The sequence below is a fragment of the Antennarius striatus genome, chromosome 16, assembly GCF_040054535.1.
Source record: "Antennarius striatus isolate MH-2024 chromosome 16, ASM4005453v1, whole genome shotgun sequence".
Classification (NCBI taxonomy): domain Eukaryota; kingdom Metazoa; phylum Chordata; class Actinopteri; order Lophiiformes; family Antennariidae; genus Antennarius; species Antennarius striatus.
In genome coordinates, this window is record NC_090791.1 from 95,134 (window position 1) to 109,899 (window position 14,766).

Here is a 14,766-nt window from a genome sequence, read left to right on the forward strand (position 1 = left end):
GCACAGAAAGGGGGGAGGCACAGAGAGAGAAGGGGGGCAGAGAGAGGGGGGGGTGCATAAAAGCTGAGAATGTGAAGAACTGATTGGGGGAGGAGGTTTCATTAACATGATGCTGTACACTTCCTGCTCTGGGGGGGGGGGGTTAAAATGATGATCGATAAAAGACTCGTTACGCCTGGAGGGAGGAGGAGGGCGGGGACAGAGGGAGAGGGAGAGCAGGCAGCCAATAGCGTGCAGCCTCTGGTTGTCTGTTTACATGCATGTCACATGTTTCAGTGGAAGGCAGCCCCCACATGGGTGAGCAGTCATGTGACCTGCATAACATTTGGTCTTTAATGTGACCCCCTCCCCAGTCTGGATGTGAACATCATGTTAGCAAGACCAGACAGGTGGTGATGGACTTCAGGAAGAAGAGGAGCATGCCTCAACCAATCCCCATCCTGGGAGAGGCTGTAGAGGGGGTGGAGGACTACGAGAACCTGGTGTGGAGATCAACAACAGACTAGACTGGGGATCCTACGTGGTCTCTGTCCACAAGAAGGGCTGAGTAGACTCTACTTCATGAGGAAGCTGAGATCCTTCAAGATGTTGGAGATGTTCCACCAGACTGTTGTGAACAGCGTTCTCTTGGGGGAGCAGCATCGGAACCAGCGACACCAACAGACTCGACAAGCTGACCAGCAAGGCTGGCTCCTGATTGGCTGTATGACACTGTGGAGGCTGTGATGGAGTGGAGGACTCTGAACCAACTGTTATCCATCATGGAGAACCCCGATCACCCTCTCACCACACACTGGACGGACAGCGGAGCTCCTTCTCCAACACACTGCTACAGCTCAGCTGTCCAAGGGACAGGTACAGGACGTCATCCACAGGGACAGGAAGTCATCCACAGGGACAGGAAGTCATCCACAGGGACAGGAAGTCATTCCACAGGTACAGGAAGTCATCCACAGGGACAGGAAGTCATTACACAGGTACAGGAAGTCATTCCACAGGGACAGGAAGTCATTCCACAGGGACAGGAAGTCATTCCACAGATACAGGAAGTCATTCCACAGGTACAGGAAGTCATTCCACAGATACAGGAAGTCATTCCATAGGTACAGGAAGTCATTCCACAGATACAGGAAGTCATTCATGCCACAAGCAATCGCTCTGTACAACAGCTCTGAAATATCAGAGTTCCTCCAGTCTGAGGGTTTAGATATGACTCTCCTTAGGTCCTGTGTATGGCCACAGAGCACCACACTTGTTTATAACTTTATGCCTGCCATGTTGGGTACTATTATTATTATTGCTAATATTGTTAATATTTTTAAATATAATTATTATTCCCTTTCCCTATTGTCTTCATTTTTTTAATGTATATTTTCTCTGTTTCTGTCTGTTCTTATATTTAAAGGCTAGTTACATTTAAATTTGCAGTTTGGGATAAATAACCTGTCTGAACAAAATCCAAAACGTTGAATTATCTGAGACGATGCTGCGCCTCCATCAATGGGATCCTCTACAAACGGACATGTTTGCGTCTAAAATTTCTCTACAGTCCTGTTTTCTTAAAAACTGACAGTAAAACTCTCCATCCGACAGAACCAGGAAGTGAAACTTGAGTGGCTTTGAAAAGGGGCGGAGTCAGAGGAAACCTGAGTTTCTGGAGTAAAAACTGCTCCCGACCAGATGAGCACCTGAGTGTCTGTTTTTATGGTAACAAACCCAGTTCAGTTTCCTCGCTTTGTGAAACAGGTCAGGGTTAAGTCATCTCCCTATGTGAAACCCCAAACCCTGGGTTTCCCTCATGTCAGGGTTAACATATCCAGGGTTTAACTAAACCTGCTTCATGAAACGGGCCCTTGCAGAAAACCTACGATCCTCCGGCGGATTTTAACCCCTAACTTGGATGATTTTAGGATCACAGCCCCCAGGGTGCAGGTTTCTGATCACGGATCACGTCGCAATCCAAGAACAGGAAGAGAGGACTCACTCAGTTCAAAGGTCAACATCCACCTCCAGTTACATGAGCCTCGTCCCTCCATCATGTTGTCTCATGTTGTCTAACCAAACTGAGGCCCTGCAGGCAGGGGTCAAACTGCATTCAAGCGGGCCTGCATCCCGATGATCACAGAAACGTTTTTAGACCACAGTGACACGGACATGAATTAAGGATCGATGCTTCGGCGTGCCAATCCAGCTGGATCCAGTCCAGATTGGGATGTTTATACAGTCTTGTGACAACATGGATGAATTCACTGACGTTATCTCCAGATGGATGTCCTATAGCGAGGATGTGGTCATCCCTGTAAAAACTGTTAAGATCTACTCTAACAAGCCATGGATATCAGAGTATCTGACAGGGTTCTTAACAGGACCTCTGAGATGCACAACAGAGACAAAGACATCAAATCAGAAATTAGGGCTGGGACATTGGGTACAAGGACATTATGGGAATTAGCTCAGGATGAAAAATCTGGGCTCTGCTTGGAGAGGTACGAAGGGAGAAGGACTAACTCAGGTTATATGGTTATAACTCAGATCTGCCTTGAGAGACTCTCAATGGGAGACTGAACATCATCCACAGCCTCAAACCGAAGTGCTGCTGCCCCTGATTTACTTTTTTACTGGCCTACCTGCCACTCTTTCTGTCTCTTTTACTTGACCTATCTCTGTCCCCAATGTATTTCTCTTTTCCAACCATCAGGTCAAGGCGGATGACGGCCCTCCAGAGCCTGGGTCCTGCCCGGAGTTTCTTCCTCAATGAGGGAGGAAGCGCCGCTGTCGCTTATGCTGCTCTGGAGGGAATTGTTGGCTTTCCATCTGTAAAGCACTTTGAAATGTCTTCAGATGTGATTAAGCGCTATATAAATAAAAGTTGATTGATTTTATTTTGAAATGCTGCAACCTGGATATTGGATTTGTCTTTGTTCGTGTTTCTGTATGTTTGTGTTTAGATTTTTATTCTTACCCAGTGTGTTGACAATTGCTCAGTTGGGCACATGGAAATAAACCGAGTGGAACTGGCGAACATGTGGTGAACCTGTGGTTAACGTGTGGTGAACCTGTGGTGAACACATGACGAACCTGTGGTGTATATGTGGTGAACGCATGGTGAACCTGTGGTGAACATGGTTTTGAACATGTTGGGTGAGCCAGCGTTTACCCTTCATTAGGGGTTTCTACAGTCTGATCAGACTTTCTGCAGAGACTTCTAGTCGACTGTGGCAGACGGAGAACCCCAAAGCACAGCGGCAGAGGGGGGGTCTCAATCTAATGCAGAGTCCCAACCAGGTGATGAATAACAGGACAAATGTACCCGACAGGAAACACACAGGATCAATAAACAATAATCACACAAAACCTGAGTGCTGCCGAGTGCTGGATCCCTGTTTACTGAGCTGCATGTATTGATCTGTGATCAACCAATCACTGCCGTTAAGCAAGACGAGGTTCAAAGCCCTTCCACAGACCTTCAGGCAGTGGAAGGAAATGTTTAAAACTTGTTTCCATCGGTTATGTTTCAACCAATCACGATGCTACAGATCAGGTCATTGGTTCAAGGCCCCTGTGATGTCAGGACCCCCAGAGAACACGTGACCGTGACAGAGCAGAGATGCCCCTCAAACTGCTCCCAGTGAGACACCAGTGGGACTCTCACTCCACATGGAGTTTCATTCTGAAACGTGAAGTTGGGTCGTTTTAACAACAGAACCACTGGTTTTCTTTCTGGGGGGGGTTCCGCCTATCGGTTCTCTTAAGTTCTCCAATCACAGAACGGACCCCTCAGAACTCAGACCTCCTTTATTTATGACAGGCAGCAGTCGTCCTCACGGGAATGAAATAAATACAGAACACCAAAACAAATGGGCACCGTGGAGAGGGGCCCTCAGAAGCGGTCCAGGGGCCCCCGGCTCACGAGGGCCTCTTCTGCTTCCTCATATAGGCTGCTACCGAACTGATGATCTCCACGCTGGTTCTGTTCTGTCCGTAGTACTCCACGAACTCTCCGTCAGGCCCCACCAGGTACATGATGATGGTGTGATCCACCTGGGGGGTTCAAACACAGATGGGCGTCGTTTCGTGACCACACGAGGAGCTCCAGGGGAGCTGGTGGAACTCACGATGTAGTCGCTGTCCTCGTCCTTCGGCCCCTGACTGTAGTAAACCCTGTAGGCCCTGGACACCTGCTCCACCTGCGACGCCGTTCCCGTCAGGCCAATCAACTTCGGGGAGAATTCTGAGGAACACGTGAGGAACACGTAAGGAACATGTGAAGAACAAATGAGGAACATTTAAAGAACCCATGAAGAACACATGAGGAAAATGTGAGGAAAACAGGACGAACACATAAACAACACATGAAGAACACATGAAAAACACAGGAAGAACACGTGAACAACACATGAAGAACACATAAAGAACACGTGGAGAGCATGTGAAGAATATGTGACAAGAGAACTCTGACGAGCACATGAAGAACACATGGAGACCACGTGAGGAAAACAGGAAGAACACGTGAACAACACATGAAGAACACATGTGAAGAACGTCATGTGTTCTGAGGAACACATGACGAACATATGGTAACTCAATGTAATGTAACATAAATGTAACTACTCCTTCTTCTTTTCCTTTCGGCTTTTCCCTTCAGGGGTCACCAGAGTGAATCAATTGCCTCCATCTAGCCCTGTCCTTTGAATCCTCTTCTCTCACACCAACTACCTTCATGTCCTCTTTCACTACATCCATAAACCTCCTCTTTGGTCTTCCTCTAGGCCTCCTGCCTGGCAGTTCAGAACTCAGCATCCTTCTACCAATATATTCACTATCTCTCCTCTGGACATGTCCAAACCATCTCAGTCTGGCCTCTCTGACTTTATCTCCAGAACCTCTAACATGTGCTGTCCCTCTGATGTACTCATTCCTGATCCTATCCATCCTGGTCACTCCCAGAGAGAACCTCAGCATCTTCATCTCTGCTACCTCCAGCTCTGTCTCCTCTTTTCCTCAGGGACACTGTCTCTAGACCAAACAACATCGCTGGTCTCACCACAGTTTTGTACACCTTTCCTTTCATTTTAGCTGAAACTCTTCTATCACACATCACACCTGACACTTTCCTCCACCCGTTCCATCCTGCCTGGACACGCTTCTTCACCTCTTTTCCACACTCTCCATTGCTCTGGACTGCTGACCCTAAGTACTTCAAATCCTCCACCTTCTTGATCTCTTCTCCCTCTAACCTCACTCTTCCACTTGGGTCCCTCTCATTCACACACATGTACTCTGTCTTACTGCGGCTAACCTTCATTCCTCTCCTTTCCAGGACAAACCTCCACCTCTCTAGCTTCTCCTCCACCTGTTCCCTGCTCTCCCTACAGATCACAATGTCATCTGCAAACATCATAGTCCATGGAGATTCCTGTCTAACCTCGTCTGTCAGCCTGTCCATCACCATAGCAACAAGAAGGGGCTCAGAGCTGATCCCTGATGCAGTCCCACCTCCACCTTGAACTCCTCTGTCACACCTACAGCACACCTCACCACTGTCTTACAGTCCTCATACATGTCCTGCACCGCTCTAACATACTTCTCTGCCACTCCAGACTTCCTCATACAATACCACAGTTCCTCTCTGGACACCCTGTCATCAGCTTTCTCCAGATCTACAAAAACACAATGCAGCTCCCTCTGGCCTTCTCTGTACTTCTCTATCAACATCCTCAAAGCAAATACTGCATCTGTAGTACTCTGTTTTGGCATGAAACCATACTGCTGCTCACAAATGTTCACTTCTGCCCTTAGTCTAGCTTCCACTACTCTCTCCCATAACTTCATTGTATGGCTCATCAGCTTCATCAGCCTCTGTAATTTCCACAACTCTGCACATGTCCCTTGTTCTTAAAAATGGGCACCAGCACACTTCTCCTCCATTCCTCAGGCATCTTCTCACTATCTAAGATCTTGTTGAACAACCCAGTCAGAAACTCTACTGCCACCTCTCCTAGACACTTCCAAACCTCTACAGGTATATCATCAGGACCGACTGCCTTTCCACTCTTCATCCTCTTCAATGCCCTCCTCACTTCATCCTGACTAATCTTTGCTACTCCTGGTCCACAACAGTCACCTCTTCTAGTCTTTGTTCTCTCTCATTTTCCACGTTCATCAACTCTTCAAAGTACTCTTTCCATCTTCCCATCACACTACTGGCACCTGTCAATAGACTTCCATCCCTATCCTTAATCACCCTAACCTGCTGCACGTCCTTCCCATCTCTGTCTCTCTGTCTTGCCAACCGGTATAGATCAGTCTCTCCCTCCTTACTGTCCAACCTAGCATAAAAGTCATCATCAGCTTCTTGTTTGGCCTTTGCTACCTCTACCTTCACCTTATGCTGCATCTCCCTGTACTCCTGTCTACTCTCCTCAGTCCTCTCAGTGTCCCACTTCTTCTTAGCTAACCTCTTTCTCTGTATACACTCCTGCACCTCCTCATTCCACCAAGTCTCCTTATCTACTTTCCTTCCAGATGACACACCAAGTACTCTCCTACCCGTCTCCCTGATCACATTAGCTGTAGTTTCCCAGTCATCTGGGAGCACCTCCTTGCCACCCAGAGCCTGTCTCAACTCCTTCCTAAAAGTCATGCAACACTCTTCCTTTTTCAGCTTCCACCATTTCGTCCTCTTCATCTTCCTCACCACCAGAGTCATCCTACACACCACCATCCTATGCTGTTTGGCTACACTCTCACCTACCACTACTTTACAGTCACTGATCTCCTTCAGGTTACACCGTCTACACCAGATGTAGTCTACCTGTGTGCTCCTACCTCCACTCTTATAGGTCACCCTATGTTCCAGCCTCTTCTGGAAGAAAGTATTCACTACAGCCATTTCCATCCTTTTTGCAAAGTCAACCACCATCTGTCCTTCTGCGTTCCTCTCCTGGATACCAAACCTGCCCATCACCTCCTCATCACCTCTGTTTCCTGCACCAACATGTCCATTGAAGTCTGCTCCAATGACAATTCTCTCTCTTCTAAGCATGCTATGCATCACTTCATCAAAGTCCGACCAGAATTTCTCCTTCTCCTGCAGCTCACATCCTACCTGTGGAGCATACCCACTAACAACATTGAACATCACACCTTCCATTTCTAGCTTCAGACTCATCACTCTATCTGACACTCTTTTTACCTCCAGGACATTCCTAACAAACTCCTCCTTCAAGATAACTCCTACTCCATTTCTCTTCCTATCTACACCATGATAGAACAACTTGAACCCTACTCCTAAAGTTCGAGTCTTGCTACCTTTCCACCTGGTCTCCTGCACACACAGTATGTCTACCTTCCTCCTCTGCATCATGTCAACCAACTCTCTACCTTTTACTGTCATAGTTCCAACATTCAACGTCCCTACTCTTAGTCCTACACTCTTGGCGCTCCTCTTCTCTTTCTTCGAGCGAACGCACTTTCCTCCTCTCCTTCTTCGACCAACAGTAATCCAATTTCCACCGGCGCCCTGTAGGTCAACAGCGCCGACGGCAGTCGTTGTTAACCCGGGCCTCGACCGATCCGGTATGGAAGTCATAGGCTTGATTCGCATCTTTGATTTGGCAAAAGTTTTACGCCGGATGCCCTTCCTGACGCAACCCTCTGTATTTATCCAGGCTTGGGACCGGCAAAATAAGACACTGGCTTGTGTCCTCTTGCAGCTACATTTAACTACTCCTTAATGTAACCAATATATGTAACTAAATGTAACTCAATATAACGAAATGTAACTCAATGTAACATAAATGTAACTAAATGTAATGTAACTAAATGTAACTCAATGTAATGTAACTAAATGTAACTACTCCTTAATGTAACTACTAAATGTAACTAAATGTAACTCAGTGTAATGTAACTAAATGTAACTACTCCTTAATGTAACTAATAAATGTAACTAAATGTAACTCAGTGTAATGTAACTAAATGTAACTACTCCTTAATGTAACTAATAAATGTAACTAAATGTAACTCAGTGTAATGTAACTAAATGTAACTACTCCTTAATGTAACTAATAAATGTAACTAAATGTAACTCAGTGTACTGTAACTAAATGTAACTACTCCTTAATGTAACTAATAAATGTAACTAAATGTAACTACTCCTTAATGTAACTAATAAATTAACTAAATGTAACTCAGTGTAATGTAACTAAATGTAACTACTCCTTAATGTTAAATAACTGAATTTCTGACTTATTCTAGTTCCAAACATTACAGTTAGACAGAAAAAACATGTTTGTTTGTTTCTCTGTTCTAACATGAATCCTTTTAATTTGTCAGGGTATTAAACCCACAAAACGGGGGGGGGGGGTTTACCTTTGACGTACGCTGCCAGGGCCTTGGGCGTGTCCCGATCCGGGTCGATGGTGATGAGGACGGGGGTCAGGTTGGGCAGAGACTCGATATTGTCTGTGGAAACAGGAGAATGTAAGAACCAGGGCCTCGACAACAGCTGGGAACCGTGGCCCCTGGGATCCCCGGGGTCCAGTGTGGTCTGGGGGGCCCCTACCGATGCCCTCCACCACCTCAACCATCTTCTCCAGTTCGTCGGGGCAGATGTCAGGGCAGTGGGTGAAGCCGAAGTAGATCAGGACCCACCGGCCCAGGAAGTCCTCGCTCTTGGTGGGCTGGTTATTGTGGTCGACGAGTGAGAACGGCCCCCCCAGAGCCGGCCGGCCCAGGGACCGCGTCCGCTCCTTCTCCAGCACTGCAAAACGGCGCGGGGGGGTGGATTAGAACCCATGTGAGCCGACAGAACCTACCACACGCCGTCAGGATACTCACACTCCTCCTTCTCCTTCTTGAAGTACTTCATGGCTCCAAGCAGAGACCCCCCCAGAGCAAATGTCACGGCAAGCGACCTCCAGGTGACGGGCTGAAGGACAACCAGCACAACCACGGGTTAACCCCGCTGGCAGCGCCAGGACTCTGTCCTAGCAACAGATTCCCCTCATGGGGTCTAGAACCTCTGGAAACCGGTTCTGACACCAGTGTGACACCAGTGGACACTCGTGAGACACCAGTGAGACACCAGCGTGACACGAGTTTGACACCACTGGACACCAGTGTGACACCATTGGACACCAGTGGACACCAGTGAGACACCACTGGACACCAGTGAGAGACCGGTGTAACACCAGTGAGACACCGGTGTGACACCAGTGGACACTAGTGTGACACTAGTGTGACACCAGTGAGACACCGGTGTGACACCACTGGAAACTACTGTGACACCAGTGAGACACCAGTGTGACATCAGTGTGACACCACTGGACACCAGTGTGACATTAGTGAGACACCGGTGAGACACCAGTGTGACATCAGTGTGACACCACTGGACAATAGTGTGACACCAGTCAGACACCAGTGTGACACCACTGAAAACCAGTGTGACATTAGTGAGACACCAGTGGACACTAGTGTGACACCAGTGAGACACCAGTGGACACTAGTGTGACACCAGTGAGACACCGGTGTGACACCGGTGTGACACCGGTGTGACACCACTGGAAACTAGTGTGACACCAGTGTGACACCGGTGAGACACCAGTGTGACATTAGTGACATTAGTGTGACACCAGTGTGAGACTGGTGAGACACCAGTGTGACATCAGTGTGACACCACTGGACACTAGTGTGACACCAGTGAGACACCAGTGAGACACCGGTGAGACACCAGTGTGACATTAGTGTGACACCAGTGTGACACCGGTGAGACACCGGTGAGACACCAGTGTGACATCAGTGACATTAGTGAGACACCAGTGTGACACTGGTGAGACACCAGTGTGACATTAGTGAGACACCAGCGTGACACCGGTGAGACACCAGTGTGACATCAGTGTGACACCACTGGACACTAGTGTGACACCAGTCAGACATCTGTGTGACACCACTGAAAACCAGTGTGACATTAGTGAGAGACCTGTGAGACACGAGTGTGACATTAGTGAGACACGAGTGTGACATTAGTGAGACACCAGTGGACATTAGTGAGACACCAGTGGACACCAGTGGACAATAGTGTGACACCAGTGAGACACCAGTGGACACTAGTGTGACACTAGTGTGACACCAGTGAGACACCGGTGTGACACCAGTGAGACACCAGTGTGACACCAGTGTGACACCGGTGAGACACCAGTGTGACACCACTGGACACCAGTGTGACATTAGTGAGACACCTGTGAGACACTAGTTTGACACCAGTCAGACACCAGTGTGACACCACTGGACACCAGTGTGACATTAGTGAGACACCGGTGTGACACCAGTGTGACACCACTGGAAACTAGTGTGACATCAGTGTGACACCAGTGGACACCAGTGAGACACCACTGGACACCAGTGAGACACCAGTGTGACACCACTGGACACCACTGTGACATTAGTAAGACACCAGTGAGACACCAGTGTGACATTAGTGAGACACCAGTGAGACACCACTGAAAACCAGTGGACACTAGTTTGACACCAGTCAGACACCAGTGTGACACCACTGGACACCAGTGTGACATTAGTGAGACACCAGTGTGACACCAGTGGACACTAGTGTGACACTAGTGTGACACCAGTGAGACACCGGTGTGACACCACTGGAAACTAGTGTGACATCAGTGTGACACCAGTGGACACCAGTGGACACCAGTGAGACACCACTGGACACCAGTGAGACACCAGTGTGACACCACTGGACACCACTGTGACATTAGTAAGACACCAGTGAGACACCAGTGTGACATTAGTGAGACACCAGTGAGACACCACTGAAAACCAGTGGACACTAGTTTGACACCAGTCAGACACCAGTGTGACACCACTGGACACCAGTGTGACATTAGTGAGACACCAGTGTGACACCAGTGGACACTAGTGTGACACTAGTGTGACACCAGTGAGACACCGGTGTGACACCACTGGAAACTAGTGTGACATCAGTGTGACACCAGTGGACACCAGTGAGACACCACTGGACACCAGTGAGACACCAGTGTGACACCACTGGACACCACTGTGACATTAGTAAGACACCAGTGAGACACCAGTGTGACATTAGTGAGACACCAGTGAGACACCACTGAAAACCAGTGTGACATTAGTGAGAGACCTGTGAGACACCAGTGTGACATTAGTGAGACATCAGTGGACATTAGTGAGACACCAGTGGACACCAGTGTGACACTAGTGGACACTAGTGTGACACCAGTGAGACACCAGTGGACACTAGTGTGACACCAGTGAGACACCGGTGTGACACCAGTGAGACACCAGTGTGACACCAGTGTGACACCAGTGTGACACCGGTGAGACACCAGTGTGACACCACTGGACACCAGTGTGACATTAGTGAGACACCTGTGAGACACCAGTGTGACATTAGTGAGACACCAGTGGACACCAGTGGACACTAGTGTGACACCAGTGAGACACCAGCGGACACTAGTTGACACCAGTCAGACACCAGTGTGACATTAGTGAGACACCAGTGTGACACCAGTGGACACTAGTGTGACACCAGTGAGACACCGGTGTGACACCACTGGAAACTAGTGTGACATCAGTGTGACACCAGTGGACACCAGTGAGACACCACTGGACACCAGTGACACACCAGTGTGACACCACTGGACACCACTGTGACATTAGTAAGACACCAGTGGACACCAGTGTGACATTAGTGAGACACCAGTGTGACATTAGTGAGACACCAGTGAGACACCAGTGTGACATTAGTGAGACACCTGTGAGACACCGTCTGTCTGGGTTCTGGAAGAAGAACCCAGACAGACGGTGTGTTCAGGGCGAGCTGCGAACCCGTCACCACAGGTTTGGGGGGAGTGGACTGAGATCGACCAGACACTGTCTGAATGGAAAGAAGTAGAACCAACAACCTGCTCACCCCAGAGCGCGTGCTTCCCCCCCCCGGGGGCGGCGGCCTGGAGGTCAGGGTCCTGGAGGGGGGGTCCAGCCACAGACCCACCTGTAAACCAGAGATCAGAAGTGACTGCTTTGGGTTCGAATCTTTCATCACCTGGAAGCAGCTAAGCTAAGCTAAGCTAAGCTAACGAGACGAGCCGCGGTTGCGCGGCCCGGTGCTGCCGGTGCGGAGGGCTTCGACCTACCGGGCAGCAGCGGAGACACCGTGTCGGTCCCGGTGCCGGTCGTCCCGTTAGAGTCCGGACCCTCCGCAGCGCCGCGGTCCACCGGGAGGGAAACGACCTGAGCAGCATGTTTGAACCGCACCGGAACCGGAAGCAGGAGGCGGGTCTGACGGTAGAACGGAGAAGCACCGGCTGGTCTGGGGTCGGTTCTCCGTGTCGGTAATTCCGGCTCGGAGCATCACGGCAACTTCCGGGTTCCCGGAAGAGCCGCCGGAAGTGACGTACAGTGTTCCCTTCTGTCATTGGTTGGTGTGTGTTCCGTTCCGCCCTTATCCCACCGGGGGTGGGGGGTGGTAAGGACAAAAGAAACTGACAAAATGGATTGGCATACTTTTATGACGTCATCACACAACTCATTACGTCATCAACACTTAATTTTGTTTATGTTAAACATAAACAAAACAGTGAGAAAGTTGTGATTTAACACACACATTTAACACACACACACACACGTGTGGTTTTGATCAGTGGTCAGGTTCTGGTGTCAGGAGTTCGTTCTGGTTCTGGTGTCTGGACGGAGAAGCGCAGCAGAACCTTCAGGCGTCTACAGCGCGGTTCTGCAGTGTGGGGGCCAGCTGGACCGGAGGTTCTGGTTGAGGTGGTAGTAGAACCAGGCGGCGAAGGGGAAGACAGTGATGGCGACAGCGGCCCACACCCGGAGAGACCCGACCGGAGCCCTGGAACAGACCAGACCCAGAACCTTCAGAACTTTCAGGTTCTCCTGCGTTCCACCGGATCGGTTTGTGAAGAACGTTCTTCAGAACTTTACCTTCCAGAATGGCGACAGAGCAGGAACCAAACCACCGTCAGGACGAGACCCGAGAGTTCCCTGAGGGGGGGGGTCCGGTTAGAGTTTCCCTGTGGAGGGGTGAGCACTACACACGGACCCTCAGTGGAACCGGACCCCGACGCGTCTCAGAGTCCGAGGTGAACCGCTGAGGCCTTGCTGGTTCTGTGTGGAACGCGGCCCCAGAGCGTTCCACACACCTGAGTTGCGACTGGAGCTGAACCTATCGGGACCTACAGAACCTAATGGGACCTACAAAACCTACTGGGACCTACAGAACCTACTGGGCCCAAGAGGGACCTACAGAACCTACTGGGACCTACAGAACCTACTGGGATCTACAGAACCTACTGGGCCCAAGACAGACCTACAGTACCTACTGGGCCCTGCAGAACTTACTGGGACCTACAGAACTTACAGGGCCCTACAGAGCCTACTGGGACCTACAGAACCTACTGGGCCCAACAGGGAACTACAGAACCTACTGGGCCCAACAGGGACCTACAGAACCTAAGGGGACCTACAGGAACCCCAGCATGAAGCCTACCTGCCCTCCTCCTGCTGCAGGATGTCCGTGGCTCCGCCCCCATGAAGCCTCCAGCCCAGCATGGCGACGGAGGCGCTGGACATCATCACGTGGAGGTCAGCGACACGTCTCCATGGCAACGTCTCTGCAGCAGAAGCACCGCGCACGTTAGCTTTAAGCTAGCAGACCTGCAGAACCTACAGGGACTGAAGCCCAACCCTCAGTGTTGGACGCTCAAACGGCCCCTGCAGATGACGGAAACGAGCGCACCTGTCACGTGGGGGTCCAGGCCCACAGACACACTCAGGGCCGCGGGGACGCCATAGCCCACCTGAGGACACAGGACCAGTACGACCAGTACAACCTATCGAACCAGTAGAACCTGTACAACCAGTACAACCGCAAGAACTAGTAGAACCAGTACAACCGGTAGAACCAGTAGAACTAGCAGAACCGGTCCAGACAGAGCTTCACTGACGGAACCTCACCATCCACAGTCCTGCGTCCGGATCGTTGATCTGAAGCCGAGACAAGCGTGTTAGTCCTCACAAACAAACAAACAGACAAACAAACAAACAGACGAACAAACAAACAGACGAACAAACAAACAAACAGACAAACAAACAAACAAACAAACAAACAGACGCTACCTGCACGTAGGCAGCCAGAGCGAAGAAGACCGCCATGAGGCCGTGACAGACCCTCCAGACCACCAGGAGCCACGACCGCCGCTCCGCCGACGCGTCCCGCATCGCATCCGCGTGAGGGCTTGTCTTTGTCCACGCGGGGACACGGGACCAGAATGACGACAGACCCCCAGTGACGTGGAAACACGCCACGCCCCTTTGCTTTACCGAGTCAAAGTGCATGGAGTGTTGTTTTCCACCATCGCTATGACTTACAACGAAACGAGCGCATCGTCACGGCGACAGCAGTGACGTCAAGGTGACTCGAAGGCGACGCAACTTCCGGTTAGGGGTCCAAAATAAAGTCCTGGTTCCCTGTAGTGCGTTGCTGCCCTGATTGGTGGTCCAGGATGTTTGAATCTAAAGTCTGTTAATGGTGGAGCTCCTTCCCGCTGGTGGAACGTTTCATGACCGGAAATCCGCTGAGCCTTCAAACCACCGGCTCTGAAACGAGAAGGAACGTTTCCATGAAGCTGACGCTCCATTGGCCCTGATCGTCCGCGGTGGTTTTATTGTGAAAGGGAACGCGCACAACATCCGGTAGCGCTGTGG

General features: G+C 50.0%; 2 protein-coding genes across 5 annotated transcripts; both read right to left on the reverse strand.

Annotated features, from left to right (window-relative positions):
* Nucleotides 1–3,777: 3,777 nt before the first annotated feature.
* On the reverse strand, nt 3,778–12,393 carry sco1 (synthesis of cytochrome C oxidase 1; the record flags this gene model as incomplete). Its single annotated transcript, XM_068336288.1, has 7 exons — nt 3,778–4,041; nt 4,116–4,231; nt 8,371–8,463; nt 8,564–8,761; nt 8,839–8,929; nt 11,946–12,034; nt 12,177–12,393. Coding segments are annotated over 7 exons (939 nt in total), but the record flags the coding sequence as incomplete, so codon positions are not given.
* Nucleotides 12,329–14,549, reverse strand: tmem220 (transmembrane protein 220). Of its 4 annotated transcripts, none has more exons than XR_011038342.1 (7): nt 14,179–14,549; nt 14,017–14,046; nt 13,799–13,892; nt 13,550–13,673; nt 12,985–13,044; nt 12,647–12,892; nt 12,329–12,451 (listed from the first exon to the last, which is right to left on the reverse strand). XR_011038342.1 is itself a non-coding variant. In XM_068336495.1 (6 exons), the coding sequence occupies exons 1-6, from the start codon at nt 14,395–14,397 to the stop codon at nt 12,760–12,762; spliced, it is 627 nt and encodes a 208-aa protein (XP_068192596.1). In that variant the 5' UTR covers nt 14,398–14,549; the 3' UTR covers nt 12,536–12,759. The 4 variants fall into 4 exon arrangements, 2 of the variants coding, with proteins under 2 accessions (XP_068192596.1, XP_068192593.1); XR_011038341.1 differs by having other exon boundaries at nt 12,385–12,524; XM_068336495.1 differs by lacking the exon at nt 12,329–12,451 and having other exon boundaries at nt 12,536–12,892; nt 13,799–13,859.
* Between the last annotated feature and the right edge of the window lie 217 nt (nt 14,550–14,766).